Source organism: Mchenga conophoros, linkage group LG11, assembly GCF_057382185.1.
Source record: "Mchenga conophoros isolate Kocher_MC1m ecotype Shallow Benthic linkage group LG11, M_conophoros_male_GT1.1, whole genome shotgun sequence".
Taxonomy (NCBI): Eukaryota; Metazoa; Chordata; class Actinopteri; order Cichliformes; family Cichlidae; genus Mchenga; species Mchenga conophoros.
This window is the reverse complement of record NC_140536.1, coordinates 16059977-16077859: the sequence shown is the minus strand read 5'-3', so window position 1 is coordinate 16077859 and position 17883 is coordinate 16059977. Positions and strand designations below refer to the sequence as shown.

Sequence of the window (17883 nt, the reverse complement as noted above, 5' to 3'; positions counted from 1 at the left end):
GCACAATCGGTGGCTGACTAAATACTTTTTTGCCCCACTGTACTTCTAGGAGAACTCCAGCTCTTTGCAAACATCTGCACAGACACCATGCTAATACAAGGCATGTCATCAGATATGGCAGCCTGACAGAATGGTACAATAGTACAATCAGGCTGCCAGCTAATAGCATCACGATAAATAGCATATTTGCAATGGCAGACCTGAACTATGTCTGTTTCATTTGCAGTTAGGATGTAGTTTGTAGCTAAAAGCCAAAGGAGCTGCACAAGAAATTAATGCATAAAGGCAGACAGAAAATATGTCATGTAATGGGAAAATAAGATTGTGGACAAAGAAATAATGCAAATCTGTAGTTACGTTAATGAACAACATGTATGTGGAGTGACAGTCACCTTCAAGGGAGGCAGACACCTGGTATTTGACATGGATTTGTATGAAACTAAGCAAAGTTACAAGAACAACATTTATTATTTGAACATGATTTTTCATTCTTTAAACAACTCATAGTCATGATCACAGTAAGCATATATAACAATGGGTGAGTATATGAAAATGCAGATCGAACCTACTTTGAGACACATACCTATGCTTTAAGGTAAGTCCTTGGTAGAATATGTTTCCAGTTTTTCATGTATTTTATATTATATATATATTTAATGTAGTACTGGTAAAGAACAAGAAAATTAAAAACTGAGACAAAAATCAGTTTTGCACAAATTTTATTCTTGTTGGGAATTTTTTCCCTTAAATCTTCTCCAAAAATTGTGTAAGTGTTCAAAACATTTAATCAATATCTTTTAAACTAGTTTATAGGCAAATAGTTATGGCAACTAGGAAATTCTGAATTATTACATGACATCCCATGATGTTTTCAGAATAGAGAAATACAGTAAGTGAGGTTGTCTGGTTGGGTCCGTGACAAAAAGTTCTGTTGTATGCACAGCACTGTTATGAAAAAGGGAGTCACCTGGTATTTGACAAGGGTGTATATGAAATTAAGCAAAGTTACAGGAATAACATTTATTATTTGAACATAAATTTTCATTCTTTAAACAACTGTCAGTCACATGATCACTGTGTAAACATATATAATAATGGCTCAGTTTGTGAAAATGCAGATTGAACCTACTATGAGACTCCTACCTACAACTAAAGGTAATTCCTTGGTAGAATAGGATGATATGAGTTTTTCCATGTATTTTGTAAAATATATCTATATAGATATATATAGATATATATTACCAGAAACAAAAAAAAAGAAAAAAAAGAAAAAAGAAAAAAAACCAAAGGGAAAAAAAACAAAAAAAGTACTTAACTTAAACGTGACAGTAATATCATTAATAACCTTCAATTGTCAAACTAATATATTTTTGGAAATATTCTACCTTATCAAGGCTTAATTACTGTTATAATTTAAAAATTGACAATTGTATTTAAAAAATTACTCTAAAAGAAATTTCAAATTGCAAACCATTAAAAAAATATTGTACATCTGTCAAATCCTCTACTCCAGATTAAATATGATAAACTTTATCTGAAATAATGTTTTCTTTTGTCTATAGGATGTTGACTACGGCTGGAATATTTGTCTTGTTGTCTATTCTAGGAAAGCTGAGTGGAAATTTGGGTGAGATTAAAAAATGTATCTAAGAAATATAATAAGTAAACGTGAATTCATTACAATTCTAGGACTTGGTTAATTTAACAAACGAAAAGATAGTAAAAGTAAATAACTGATTTGAAGAATTCATATTTAATTATATATTTTAATTAGATCAGTGAAAAAGTGTTTTCAAAAAGATTATAAGAAAAATTCAATTAAAGAAGCTGACTGTAGATATTTTGGTGAAATGACTTACACCACTGTTAATTACATTTGGTAATTCTGTGCATCTTTCTATCTTTTAAATATCAAGGTGAAAATGTTGCCAGACTTGGACAAGTGAGTCAATCTTCAAAGTATGGGAATGCCAAACCCGAAAATGCCATTGATGGGAATCGTGCCAGCAACTTCAACCAGGGATCCTGTGCCTGTACAAACAACAACTTGAATCCATGGTGGAGACTTGACCTTTTGAAAACATATAAAATCAACACTGTGACTATCACCAACAGACAAGACTGTTGCCCTGAGAGGATCAATGGAGCTGAGATCCGCATTGGAAATTCACTTAATGACAATGGCAATGCGAATCCCAGGTAAATGAGCTATTCATCTTATACTTGATTCAACTTTTGTCATAACCGTCATATATGTGGCAATCATTAATTATAATTGTAATAGATTTCTACTTCTATCTCTGTTTTTTTTAGAGTTAAGTTCATCAGGCAATAAAGAGCAGCACCTTGATTATATGAAATTGACATTTATACAAACTTTTACTTTAGATTAATCTTATGTTACTTGTTAATCTTTTTTCTTGTCATTTGTTTTCAGATGTGCTGTAATCTCATCAATCGCTGCTGGGGCATCACAAACCTTTGCATGCAATGGAATGGAAGGTCGCTACATAAACATCGTTATTCCTGGGAGAACAGAATACCTGACACTTTGTGAGGTGGAAGTTGATGGTACACTTTCAGGTAAATCTTGTCCAATTCTTCTCGTGTGTTCCACGTTTAATGAACACATAATGTTTTTTGGAGTTCTTCTTATCATATTAATGCTAATATTTGCAACTTTTCAGAGAATAATGTTGCCAGACTTGGACAAGTGAGTCAGTCTTCAACGTATGGGAATGCCAAACCCGAAAATGCCATTGATGGGAATCGTGCCAGCAACTACAACCAGGGATCCTGTGCCTGTACAAACAACAACTTGAATCCATGGTGGAGACTTGACCTTTTGAAGACATATAAAATCAACACTGTGACTATCACCAACAGACAAGACTGTTGCCCTGAGAGGATCAATGGAGCTGAGATCCGCATTGGAAATTCACTTAATGACAATGGCAATGCGAATCCCAGGTAAATGAGCTATTCATCTTATACTTGATTCAAATTTTGTCATAACAGTCATATATGTGGCAATCATTAATTAAAATTGTAATAGATTTCTACTTCTACTTCTGTTTTTCTAGAGTTAAGTTAATTAGGCAATAAAGAGCAGCACCTTGATTATCTGAAATTGACATTTATACAAACTTTTACTTTAGATTAATCTTATGTTACTTGTTAATCTGTTTCCTTGTCATTTGTTTTCAGATGTGCTGTAATCTCATCCATCGCTCCTGGGGCATCACAAACCTTTGCATGCAATGGAATGGAAGGTCGCTACATAAACATCGTTATTCCTGGGAGAACAGAATACCTGACACTTTGTGAGGTGGAAGTTGATGGTACACTTTCAGGTAAATCTTGTCCAATTCTTCTCGTGTGTTCTGGGTTAAATGAACACATAATGGGTTTTGGAGTGCTTCTTATCATATTAATGCTAATATTTGCAACTTTTCAGAGACTAATGTTGCCAGACTTGGACAAGTGGCTCAGTCTTCAACGTATGGGAATGCCAAACCCGAAAATGCCATTGATGGGAATCGTGCCAGCAACTACAACCAGGGATCCTGTGCCTGTACAAACAACAACTTGAATCCATGGTGGAGACTTGACCTTTTGAAAACATATAAAATCAACACTGTGACTATCACCAACAGACAAGACTGTTGCCCTGAAAGGATCAATGGAGCTGAGATCCGCATTGGAAATTCACTTAATGACAATGGCAATGCGAATCCCAGGTAAATGAGCTATTCATCTTATACTTGATTCAAATTTTGTCATAACCATCATATATGTGGCAATCATTAATTATAATTGTAATAGATTTCTACTTCTATCTCTGTTTTTTTTAGAGTTAAGTTCATCAGGCAATAAAGAGCAGCACCTTGATTATATGAAATTGACATTTATACAAACTTTTACTTTAGATTAATCTTATGTTACTTGTTAATCTTTTTTCTTGTCATTTGTTTTCAGATGTGCTGTAATCTCATCCATCGCTGCTGGGGCATCACAAACCTTTGCATGCAATGGAATGGAAGGTCGCTACATAAACATCATTATTCCCGGGAGAACAGAATACCTGACACTTTGTGAGGTGGAAGTTGATGGTACACAACTCGATTCTTACAATGAATCTGAGTGTAGCTGGGTCTAAACAAAAGAATTTAGTCTTGTAGTATTCCTTAAGTTTTAAAGTAGGTGTGTGACAATAAGGGTCATTTAGTTAGATCAATCACTTTTTACTGAATGCTTCCATTCATATATGACTTCATAAATAAATTTTGCCTTTATCTGTTGTATCACATGTAATATTTTACAAAACATATTACACTTTCTGTTTCTTTTCCATGCACATGTTTAAACTCCAAATAAATATTGGTGCAGCACACGTTTGAAGAGTCATTCGTTTCCGTTCCAGAGACATAGTTGAAAGGTTAGAATCCTTTGCTCTACCCATCAGTCAATCAATCAATCCTTAGAGAACCACCATTCTGTCGTTCCCTAAAAGTGAACATTAACTTTGTTAAAAGTCCAAATACCCACAGGTACAAACATCTGACTGGCACTACCCCTCTAGGTATCCCACGCAGGATTCTCATTGCATCATTATATGCAACATGCAGCTTCTGGATGTTGCATTGCTTGTAAGATGACCACAAGGAAGCAGTATATAGTGCTGTGCAATACGTTTTAAGCCAGTGGTTCTCAACCAAGAGAGGCCAGCAGTGATCACTGACTGTTTTTTAGGTGCTTGTTCAGATTAAATAGAACAAAATACAAAGCATTAATGTACAAAGCGTGGATGTTTTAATCCAGTACATTTGTTATTATTATCATCATTTGTCACATCCTGTTTATGACAGTTGAAATATATAACATTCATATAAGAAATAAAATTGTCTCCTGTAAACTGTATGTGGAGTTAAATAGACCTATACTACTGTACTTTAATGTCAGTTATGAGGGTGGTACTTCAAGAGCCATATATTTTATGAGGTGGTACTCATTGAGAAAAGTTTGAGAACCACTGCTTTAAGCAAAGCCACTGAACAGAAGCTGAACTTACATGCAGTGGTATTTTCCTGGATATAGCGCTTACAACATTGTCTATATAAATATATATATATCTAATCGTCATCATTCATTTGATCAGTAATAAAGTGACCCACGTATTTCACCTTTTTACAAACCTCAAGAGTAGGGCTGGGTATCGTCACTGATCTCTAGAATGGATTCGATTCCGATTCACATGGATCGATTCGATCCATGATTCGATTCGTTTTGGTTTGATTTGAATCGAGGAAATTTTGCCTCAGACAGCCAGAAATATTATTTTATAATTCTGATTTTTATATCTATAAAAAGAGAGCTGACACTTGTGAGACTTTATCAAAGGTGTAAGCATCACAGCAGATGTCAAAGTAATTGAGGATAAAACAGAAAAACATGAAGGAGATTTTACTGGCCTGGCTTTTTAAATCAGATAACCTTAAAAATATTCTGCACTCAAACAAAACTGAAGAAAACCATAAATCAACATATAAACATTACCTGGTGCTGCTGAAGTGAAGCAGAGCAAAGTTACAGAGGTTTTATTAGAGACACAGCCAAGCATTTTGCAGTTTCGCATAATTTTAAAAAGTTTACATTTATTCAGTATTGAGACTTACTTGTCAGAAGTCAGTTAAATAAAAAAGAAAAGAAAAAAAACCAGCGGCTGACAGCGCTGTAAACAATGGTAGACTGGTGGTTAACAAGCAAGCGAATAATGCAGAAAACAGATTTTTAGATGGAGTACACAGAGAGAGACAGAGAAAGAGCTGTACATGAAGTGTCATTTTATCGTGGTGGAAGCAACAGCAAAAGTAAGAGGGAATTCATGACAATTTATGTGAACCGAAATGGATCTTCATTTGCTGCTGGTTCAGTCAATATTGTTTGGAGAGTGATGAAACCTGGAGCTTCCGAATCTAGTGCAAAAAAGACGTAAACACAAAGCGCAGACCCGGCAAAACATCAGAATCTGTGAGCTGTCGGCTTTTAGCCCCAACAGCGTGTCCGTGTGAGAAAGCCAACATCTCACTGATTGTGATGCGTCACCGGGTCCGCACTTTGTGTTTATGTCTTTGTGCAGAATCCGTGTTCCTGCTCTCATTTACTGTTTTAGCTGTTTGGTGGTTGTTGGAATTTTGTGAGGTTTGACCTGGATTCTGTAGATTCTGGAGTTTTGGGGAAAATAATTTTATATTTACAAATTGATTCAGGATTTTAATGAATCGATATCGAGTTATTCATGCTCAAATCGATTTTGGTTGGTGAATTGGTAAATTGTCCAGATATCTGGCAGACTAGAACTCAAATTCAGACTCGTCCTCTACAAACAAGAAGTCCTGACATAAAGCCAGATGGTCTGTCCTTCAAGCTCAGGTCCTTTACCAGAGGCCCAGGCGCTTGAGGGTCCTGCGAAGTTTCTTAGCTGTTCGTAGGACTGCGCTCCTGATGTTCGTGGGATCTGCTGGAGCCACTCAGCTAGTTGGGGAGTCACTGCACCTAGTGCTCCAATTACCACTTGGACCACTGTTACCTTCACACTCCAGATCTTCTTGAGCTCTTCTCTGAGCAGTGGCGTGTCTAGAAAATTTTTGTTGGGGGGGCCAGGTAGGGGCACAGATTTGGAGAAGGGTGGCAGATGTAATTGGCAGATAATGTTTAAAAAACATTCTACCAACCGTTAACCATAATTTAATAACCCTATAAACCTAATAACCGAATGCGCTTTTAACTCTTATTAGAATGAGATTTTAACCACTACGGTGCAAAGTTTTTAGATACTATGTTGATAGAGTACAAGAGATACAATCAGTGCTTTGTCACTGTTTACTCAGCATTCAAGGACAGCAATATTTGCATAGTATTTTTACTGACATATAGTGCACATATGTTTTGGGCAAAAACATTTTTGAATATTAAAATACAAACATCTCTAACAAACAAATTGACAAATTAGCCAATGCCAATGTAAAACTTTATCTGCCTATTAAAAAAAGAAGATAATCTTCTCACAAACTGGTGTTTGATTTTGAAACAGGAAAAAAGTGGGGAAACAACTGAAAAGACTAACATTTGAATAAAACCTGAAAGCAAGTAAATACTTTCTATGCTGCCTTATGGTAAGCTTTGGTAATATTGATAAAGAACAACATTGGCTGATGATGAAATACAGTCAGCTGGCATGGTAACACTGCCAGTATTAACTGGGACAGAAAATCGGGCATTTTGACTAGAGACCGGCCCACTAGGAATTAAAGCCATAAAGCCTTTGAATGAAAACAAACGCTGTTGTGACAGTGATGTACACTGTCTTGTTGGTATATGTATGATTTCTATACATTTTAAGTCAGATAAAAACTTTGGTTGTAAGATTTAGATAATTATTTAATAAAAGCTAGATATTTTAAATGAGAATAAGAAAGTAAATGGTAAATGGCCTGCATTTGTATAGCGCTTTTCTAGTCCCCAAGGACCCCAAAGCGCTTCATACTACATTCAGTCATTCACACACACATTCACACACTGGTGATGGCAAACTACATTGTAGCCACAGCTGCCCTGGGGTGCACTGACAGAGGCGAGGCTGCCAGACACTGGCGCCACCGGGCCCTCTGACCACCACCAGTAGGCAAACATGGGGTTAGTATCTTGCCCAAGGATATTTGGCATGCAGGCAGGAGGCAGCCTGGGATCGAACCACCGACCTTCTGATTAGTGGCTGACCTGAACTACAGCCAGGTGGTAGAGCAGGTATTTCTTTGTGCCCCCCCCTTTCCCTGTTAATGCCCTACCTGGCCCCCTGGGCGGATCTAGGAACGTTTTGCCCCCTGGCAAAACTTTCCTAGACCCGCCCCTACACAGTTACCAGCTGTCAGCTGCTTAGAAAAGGATGCTGGTGTTATTCGTCTCTCAGAAACAGTTCATAACTTCCATTCAACTCATTCATGTGACCTAAAAGGTAAACCTGTTTCTCCATCACCTGTTCAGCTCTGATGATTCAGTAAGGACATCTCCTGGTTTCATGTTTCCCTCTCACCACATATCCAAACCGATATCATGACCAGCAGTTTTACAGCTGTGGCTCCAGCAAACATCAGCTGATACTAGAAATTAATATTAAATAAATTCTAACAACAGCTGATCAAGCTTAAACGTGCTGCTATTGTTTAGCGCGACATCTGCTGGTTTCCTCTTTCTGGCGCAAAGTGGGCGATAAACAAACAAGAGAGAAAAGCCGATCAGCTGATCATTGATCAGTTTCATGATTGAAGTAGCAACAGGAGAGGCAGGGGGAGAGAATGAGAGAAGAAGATGCAGCTGTGCAGCGTAACGACAGAATAACTCCAGCTTTGTGCCTTTTTTTCATTATAGCGAAAGTACGGGACAAACTGTGTCTCTTCTCAGCTCAATACGAAACGCATAATATTTTCTCTGAATGAGGGACCATTCCACTTTTTTAAGGAGCCGTTGGCAACTCTACTAACTAAACTTATGAATAAAATAAAGTTCACTATCAGTAACATCATAGCACCCACCCAGCTGTATAGAAACTCCGTCATGCTAGCTAGTAGCAGTACGAGTTATTGTAACTGACTGTAAAAAGTCAGCACAACGAAAATAAACTCCACCTGAACTTGGTTTATATCTGACCCAGATAGACTGCAGGCCATAACTTCTTACCTGAAGTTCAGTTCACCTGACACTCGGACTGGCGGCTGCCTCGGGGCTCTCCTCCTGCCTCCCCTTCCCTCATCCACCTGCTGGCCTCTGTGGAAGCCCCGCCATAGCCACCACCAAACAACTGAGTTATTTTTACACATCGACCTGCATCTGGCCAATCCACCACCTCTCATTGTTCATGCCGTTACAAAAAAAAATAAAAAATAAGTCACTGGGCATATGCCCGGTATGCCCGATGGCCAGTCCAGCTATGTTAACCTGGGGTGGCCAGTCTGGTTGGGGGGGTGGCCTGTGCCCCCCCAGGCCACCCCGCTGGAAACGCCACTGTCTCTGAGCCCTTGGTATGTCTCCAGCTTCTCGTGTTCCTTCATCCTGATGTTGCTGTCATTCAGTATCGCTACATCTATCACTGTTGCCATCTTCCTCTGCTTGTCTTTCACTACTATATCTGGTTGGTTAGCCATCACCATTTTATCCGTCTGTATCTGGAAGTCAATTTTAACCACCCTAGGGGGCGTCTCCCATTTTGACCTTGGGATTTCCAGGCCATACTCAGCACAGATATTTCTGTATACTATGGCGTTCCATGTATGCCCTGCCTGCTAATATCTTGCACTCTGCTGTTATGTGTTGGATTGTCTCAGGGGCATCTTTACACAGCCTCTATGGATCTTGTGTTCAAAGCTTGTTTCTGTGCTGACATGATTAATGGCAGGACTACAGGTTGAATGACTGACTGAGCAGCAGCCTGAATGGCTGAGTGTAGTGATGGTTGTGGTGGAAGAGAAGCAGGTGGTAGTGTGGATGATGGAGCTAAGGGCGACTGAGTGGTAGTAATGGCGGTTGGGGAGAAGGCTGGACTGTGCTCTGGGGAGAAGGCTGAATGACTGACTGAGGAGCATCCTGAGCAGCTGAGTGTAGTGATGGTTGTGGGAGCAGATGTAGGACAGCTGGTGGTGTAGGTTCCCCTGAGCCTGCAATGCGGATGAAGGGTGCAGGCACCTGCTGGACACCAGTCGCTCCCACCTGAAGAGTAGGTACAGGTGCAGAGATCGGCTGGGTCCTGGCGGGCCTCACCTCAGGGGTTGGCACAGGTTTCGGCAGGGACTGGGCGGCTGCTGTCCCCACCCGAGGAGCTGATACGGGTGCAGGGACCAGCAGAGCCTCAGCCAATCCGAAAACCGGAACAGGGAACAGCTGGGCGCCAGCCCCCCTCACCTGGGGAACTGAGGCAGGTGCAGGGGAGTGCTGAGCCACAGCTATCCCTAGAGCACAAGGGGCCTGGGAGGCGGGCCTAGAAAGAACAGACTGCAAGAGATTAATTCCCTGCCCTGAGTGAGCGGATGAGAAACAGCACTCTGACTTCGCAGATTTAAGTGTGCTAAAGCTGTAGCTTACAGGCACTAAAGCACCACCTTCAGGGTTTACAACCTCTAGAGAAGTGTGATCTGCTGATGCACCAACAGTCTTTGAGCTTCTTTCTTCGGAACTAACCATGCTTATACTGTCAGAGGAGGGGTTAATAGCCAATGTAAACATAGTCCCGTGCACCGGAAAGGCAGATGAAACAAAGTCTTTTACCTCCGGATCGCTGGAAATAGTCTCGTTGTAGCAGCTGCTGTTGCGCTACTGAGAGCCCCGTCTGCTGCTGCTGTGGCGTGGAATCTCAGTTTGACGAGGCGACCTCCACGGTTACCCCGTCTCCTGCGTCGCATCCAGTGGCAGTGGTAAGGAACGCCAGTGTGGTGGTGTTACTTCCAAATCGGGAGGCAGAAAGCCTTGGTTGTCATTTCCAAACCGAACTAAAGCTTGGGTAGATAAGCCTATTTCCAATAATGTCTGGCGATCATAAAACAATGTAGGGCTGACATGTTGCACAAAATTGACTAAAAGCAATAAAAAAAAAAATAAATAAATAAAAGAGAGCAATAGATGGCGTGCCAAACACACAGGTGCCATGTTGGCCACCTGACCTAAGCCTAATCGAGATGGAGAGCAGAGTGAAGGCATGCAATGCAAATAAATAAACATGTTCAGTATAATATATCTATTTTTTTGTAATGTTGTTTAATTTATATAGCAAATGTAACACAGTAAGGGGAATTGTTGAAAAGAATATATCAATGGGCCAATAGGCTCGACTATACGAGCACACGGGTGAGTTTAAATGAGACACAGAGACAAGAATGTAACTCAAAAGAACCAGCCAACTTTAGTGAAATAAACCATAAGGTTGAGAAGCACAGGTTAAAGACACTTTACAATGGTAGAAAGGAAGCTTACAAAAATTAAAAGAAAAGTAAAACACATAAACTACTAAAGCAATGACTTGGCCAAGTGTTACTTTTGGTTTTCAATGTCCGGGTTTCAATGCTCGGGTTTCAATGTTTGGGTGCACCCTAGTAACATGACTCCTTAACTCTTATAGAAACAGTTACACAAATCCAATGTACATTCAAATGAAAATCTCACACTCTTTTCACATGTGGAGAATGTTCTACACAACAGCTCATTATTTAAAGTCCCAAATAAAAAATGTCCAAGGGGTAGTGTCCAAAAAATTCCCAGGGTGTGAAAGAAAATAGGGGTGAGAGAATGTCAGTCAGTGGTCTTATGTATAACCAGCTGTGCGTGAAAGTGTGAGTGTGTATAGGAATTTCTTTTACTTATGTATTAACACTTATTTTATTATTATTATTATTATTATTATTTATTATTATTTTATTGTATAATGCCTTGGTGCCACTGGATTTTAACATGTCTGACACACATACCGCAAGACAAATGGTGGGGGTCTAGTAAGGAAGTTGGGGGGAAGCAGACACTCCACACGAAGAGTCTTTTGTCTCTTCAAGGACTTCAAGGAGGTAGCCAGTAGAGCAGGGCGATATGGCCAAAAATATTTATCACGATATATATTTGAAAATTTGCGATAACGATATAACCGACGATATAATTGATGCGAGACAAAATACAACTCCACAACATTACTAGCGCAAAAAGACAACCTTCCATTTATTTTCACTTAAACAAGAAGCTGGTTTTTATGTACATTAAAGCTTTATAAAAATGTAACAGTGCAAATGCAAATTCCTTGCTGAAAGTTTAACCAAAAGGCATTTCCAGTAGAAATGGGCTGACATATCCTGAGCATAACCATGTATAATATCCACTGAAGTTAAAAAGAGGTGCTTTGCAACATTAAACTGCAGTGTGCAGTACGTATTTTTCGGACCATAAGGTGCACGGGATTACAAGGCACATTAAGCGAAACAAAGCAGTCAGATAAATCAAACTTTATTAAACTCATTCTTCTTGCTTCCTCCACTTCTGTACCATTGATTCATTAATGTTGAATTCTCTGGCAGCTGCTCTATTCCCATGTTGTTGCAGTATATTAATGACTAACCTCGTATTGTGGATGGATTATCTCAGTTGTTCTCCTGACTGAAGTTTGGTCCGTTTACAGTATCCTGCCATGCGATTGCATTTGTCTCTAACCATGAAGAACCTTCACGTTAACTTTTATAAGTGGAAAAGTGTTAGTGTTCGTCCTCCAGCTTCACTGTTTATGTTATGCTAACATAGCTGTGTCGCTAGCGATCACGTAGCACATCATTATATACCAGCTAGCCCAATTTCAGTAACCCTACAAACGTCACTGCTGTTTAGTTTCCTGTCTTCATTTATGTTGGAAGTGATAGCAGAGCTGTACGTTTGATTTTTTTCAGAAATCTCTCAGTCAGAACATGCTATATCATGCTTAGGTAACTAGCGAAACTAGCGAGCTAACTTCCGCTAGCTTCCTGCTAACTTCTAACTCCGTTAAATGTAATACATTTTGTTTTCATGGATGCCTGGAAGTTAAACTTTATAGTTACACCTGGTAAAGCAGCAATGCTGATCGTTTTATTAAAGATGAAAGAATTTAGACAGTTTTTAACTCTAAGTGATGCTGCAGTGTTGTTTGACCTGAAACATACGGAGTTTAGGACCCAGATTACTCCCAGATTTAAGAGCATCTTAGTCCGACAAATACGACAATAACGACGGCCGCTTGCATGTTCTGCAAAAAAATGTGCTTTGTTGTGTATCTGACGGACAAACACCAAACTAGTTCCACATCACTGAAGTTGCACCATTTTTACAAACCAATTCTGGTTCATCTGTTTCACTCAACAATCGGCCATGTGCGTATGAAAACAAAGGCACTGCGCATGCGCGTTTTACTCCCATTCTATCGCGATATTTCATTTTCCTATCGTTGCCTAACATTATACCGGTATTACCGTGAACGGTATAATATGGCCCAGCCCTAGTAGCCAGGGAGTGTGAACTAGGGCTGGGCGATATATCGAGTTTTTTAAAAATATCGATATATTTTCATACGAGATATAAGATGTGACAATATCGTTTATATCAATATAGTCTATGTTACGTTATAATTATACTTGTGGAGCCGCAGGTTTGCCTCTCTTTCGTCCACTTTTGTCTCTACGCAACGTTACTCGGCCTCGCCTCTCCTTCACTGAACACAACTCCCCCTCCCCCATAGCTTCACCTGCAGGCAATGACAAGATGAAAGCGGAAAATCTCCGTTAGCGAGTTACCGTGCGTGGGGCTGGATGGCGTCAACGTGTTAGCGAGCAAACCGCGCTAGCGAGCTAACCGCGCTAACGACATGCAGCCCGGAGGGGCACGGCCTAAAATCCTTTCATTTTTTCAAAAATCGACAGTGCGCCTTATGTATGAATTCTGGTTGTGCTTACTGACCGCGAACCGATTTTATGTGGTACACAGCGCTCAGCAATCTGTCAAAAAATGTTTTAATATGACCTTGCTAAGCTACGGAGCTGCACCGCTTGATAGATTGTCGGAGGATTATGGCTACCGAGGAGGAGCCTCGCGGAGTGATACGTACTGTGTGTGTATAAGGACCACAAATGGCACCTGTTCAGAGACGTGGTGCAGCTGTGAAATCTGTCTCTTTGTTATTATGCTCAGCGTCTATTAGTTTACATTTTGACTGCACAATTGTGAGCTTTTTGTTATGCACAAAAACAACATTGTTTTCTTTTATTTATGGACCATGATTATTTAATAAATGCTGATAATTTATTTTTGAGTAATTTCTTCATGTACATCTACGCTGTATGTAAATAAAAGTGCCCGTGTGACATCTGGGACACAGCGTGACTAAGAACTCTCTTTTTGTTCTTAACTTATGGCTTAAAAAAAAAAAAAGAAAATCGAGATATATATCTTATATCGCCATCCAGCTAAAAAATATCGAGATATGAATTTTGGGTCATATCGCCCAGCCCTAGTGTGAACCTTAAGGTGTGAAACAGCTGTGTACTGCCTTTTGTTCCTGAAGAAGGTATTTAACTGACAGCCATGCTAGGCTCAGTGAGACTCTGCTGACCCTGCTCTGCGGTCATGCAGGCTCTCCACAAGCTTGGTGTTCTGTTCTTTGTGTGTTTGGATTAAAGAATGTTAGCTACCACTCACCGCTTGTCTGCAGGCTTTATTTAAATGGAAAACTTCCACAACAGAGTGATACAGTCCTACCACACAGCAAGGTGCAGCAGATCATCAAGTGGAAAAGAAGTGAATCTCAGTCTCTCTACGTCCAGGTGGGAAGGCTCGCCATCTATTTCAAACCCTGACCTGTCAACAGACAGGGTCAGAAGAGCAATTCAAATATTAATTATGCTGTTCAAGCTATAATTCACAATTTAGGATTTTGTTGAAATCACATTCAACATCAATTTGCAATTAAAATACTCAAATTTGCAAAAATAAAACATCTCTCTTACACAAACTATGCATTAAACCAAGTAAAGTCAGTGCATATACGACAGTTATTAATCAAACAATTCAGATAAATTCAGTTTCTCAACAATAAAATGCAAAACAGACTTAACTGAGACATACAATATGTGCTCACCGATCTCAGTGCATCACGGCCGAATACAATGGTATGCGGGGCTCTAAATAACGTAACAGGACATGTTGTTTTTCTCTTTAATAACTGCAATACGACGTGAAGGAAAATAAACATAAGTTGCGCTTCAAGTGTTACCTTACTTCTGGAAGCAGATTGAGATGAACTTTCAGGCAGTTGATAACAACTAGAGCTAATGAAGGCTAACAGTTTAGCTCCACACGGTACTTTCTAAAATCGCCAGAAAACTGCAGCATTCGCCTGTTTACTCACTGTGGCTTCTTTTAACATGAAAGGTAGCTGATAACCAGCGAACTTGGTTGCAACTTATATCTAATACTTTTTCCTGCTCAAAAGCTTCAGTCTCTCTTTTCTCCTGCCAGCATGCAACTACCTCCACACATAGCAGCGAACACAGAGCACATGGGTGGGACATACAGCGGCAGGCTGCTCTGCCATTGGTCAAAGCATACTGGGACCTGTGCATTTCGATTGGTTGGGCAGGCTGTCCATCTCTCCTCATATCAGTCCTTAAAGTGGTACCCTCATTGTATGTGGGTTACAAACAACATGTATGTGGAGTGACAGTCACCTTCAAGGGAGGCAGACAACTGGTATTTGACATGGGTTTGTATGAAACTAAGCAAAGTTACAAGAACAACATTTATTATTTGAACATGATCACAGTAAGCATATATAACAATGGCTGAGTATATGAAAATGCAGATCAAACCTACTTTGAGACACATATCTATGCTTTAAGGTAAGTCCGTGGGAGAATATGTTTCCATCTTTCCACGTATTTTATACTGGATATATATTTTTAACCCCCTCCCCCCAACAAAACCCCCAAAACAAAACAACAACAACAACAAAAAGCAAAAAAAGCAGTACAACTTAAATGTGACAGCAATAACATAAAGTTAGGCAAGACTGAGGCTGAAAAGGTCAAAGTTGCAGTAAGTGAAGGTAAGGTGTCTATGAAGTGTCCGGTCCGTGATCTTCCCCACTTTCCTCAGGCACCAGTTCTTGTAGACATCCTGGAGGGGGCTAAGCTCACCTCCAATTATCCGTTCAGAACACCGCACCACTCTCTGAAGAGCTTTGCGGTTGAAGGTCCTGAGGATGCGGGGGCTCATGCCAAATCTCTTCAGTCTCCTGAGAAAGAAGAGGTGCTGCTGCGCATTCTTCACTGTTTTGTTCATGTGAACAGACCATGTGAGATCCTCTGCCAGATGTACACCTAGGAAATGGAAGCTGCTCACTCTCTCCACAGCAACGCCGTTGATGGTGATGGGGGTGTGTGCTTCTCTACAACTCTGGAAGTCCACTATCAACTCCTTTGTCTGTGTGACTTTGAGGGTGAAATGGTTCTCCAGGCACCACTGTGTCAGGGCGCTGACCTCCTCCCTGTAGGCTGTCTCATCACCTTTGGTGATAAGACCCTCCACTGTTGTGTCATCCGCCAACTTCACAATGGTGTTGGAGTTGCTAGTGGCCGTGCAGTCGTAGGTGTAGAGTGAGTATAGGAGAGGGCTCAGTGCACACCCCTGTGGAGCACCAGTATGTGTGTGGCATCTGTCAGACAGCTGCAGAGAGAGCTGCTCAATCCTAGGTTCTGCAGTTGTCTGTCCAGCTTCGAGGGAACGATGGTATTGAATGCTGAGCTGTAATCTACAAACAGCATCCTTTTCTCCATGTGCGAGAGGGCAGTATGTAGTGTCAGGGCTATGGCATCATCAGTGGACCTGTTGGGGTGGTATTCAAATTTTAGAGGGTCCAGTGAGTTGGGTAGTCCAGAGCAGATGAAGTCCCTGACCAGCCTCTCAAAGTATTGCTCACGAAGGGGGTCAGGGCTACTGGTCGGCAGACATTCAGTGATGAGATGGTGGAGGATTTGGGTACAGGGACGATGATGGCTGTTTTGAAGTAGGCTGGGGCTGCAGACAGAGAGAGGGAAAGGTTGAAGATGTGTGGAAACACTCCAACCAGCTCGACCTCAAGCATGACTTGAGGACACAGCCGGGATTCACATCCAGACTAGTAGCTTTGCATGCATTCACCTTTTTGAAGCACTTCCACACATCCTCCTCAGCACTGACGTCATCCACAATGCATACATTGTCCGGTATCCTGGTATAGGAATAGCAATAAAGTGTGTTAAAGACAGACCTTAAAAAACACTGTAGTACTGGTAAAGAACAAGAAAATTAAAAACGAGACAAAAATCAGTTTTGCACAAATTTTATTCTTGTTGGGATTTTTTCCCCTTAAATCTACTCCTTAAATTGTGTAAGTGTTCAAAACATTTAATCAATATATTTTAAACTAGTTTATAACTAGGCAAATAGTTATGGCAACAACCAGTGGCGGAGCGGGGGGGGTGGCTTACTGGGCTTAAGCCCGGGTTGTTTTCTCAGAAGCCCGGGGTAATTTTTTCATAGTTAGATGCCTGGCTGACAACTGTATAAAACAAAAAACTACACATAGTGCACATAGTGCACACTGTGGGAATTTACGACTGTGCGTAAATCCCCCCTAATAATGGTATGATCTGAACTCAGGCACTAAGTGGGGTGGGGCAGTTGCTGACTACGAGTGCGCTGTTGGAGAAACGGAGCCAGGCAGACAGAGGAGAACTGAAGTTTGACCAGGTACCAAAGCAAATCATTCATACTGTACAAATAATGTAAATATGAAGGTGTATCACAAAAGATATCAAACTGATCACTTGACCCATTATTACGTTAGGCTACTTGCTCTTCAAGTGAATCAACAAATGGCGAAATGAAAAGCTGAAGAACAACAATGCTGTTTTTTTAGAGAGTCTTAGCGTACATGTTTGTTTATTTCATATTTTCAGTTGTTACTAGGGGTGTGGGAAAAAATCGATACTGTGTAGTATCATGATATTTTGTTTTCTAATAATGTATCGATACAGGGACAGCAGAAATCGATATTTTGTTACAAAAAAAGTTTTTGTGGAATGGAACATGCTCTGACTTCAGAGCATGTTGATCCTTTTTCTGAGCAAAAGATTAACTTTTTTTTGGCAGCAATAAACATGACAGTTTACTTATTTTAATTTAAGACATTTTTTTTATTTTAATTAAGTTTAAAACTTTTTTATTTAATGTAAAATTATATTTTGTTTTAATTTACTTTCAAATTCTTCAGTTGCTGAAGGGGCTGCATAGTTT

At 40.1% G+C, this 17883-nt stretch overlaps 1 protein-coding gene across 1 annotated transcript in view; it reads left to right on the top strand.

Moving 5' to 3' along the window:
- The first annotated feature begins 1440 nt into the window (after positions 1–1440).
- The window catches only part of LOC146563812 (uncharacterized), a 31811-nt gene continuing 15368 nt past the window's right edge, over positions 1441–17883 (top strand). Inside the window, 8 exon segments of the mRNA XM_085291128.1 lie at positions 1441–1627; positions 1917–2199; positions 2438–2608; positions 2647–2970; positions 3208–3357; positions 3399–3740; positions 3979–4112; positions 9555–9566. Coding sequence (XP_085147254.1) covers positions 1543–1627; positions 1917–2199; positions 2438–2608; positions 2647–2970; positions 3208–3357; positions 3399–3740; positions 3979–4112; positions 9555–9566 — 1501 coding nt within the window. The 5' untranslated portion in view covers positions 1441–1542.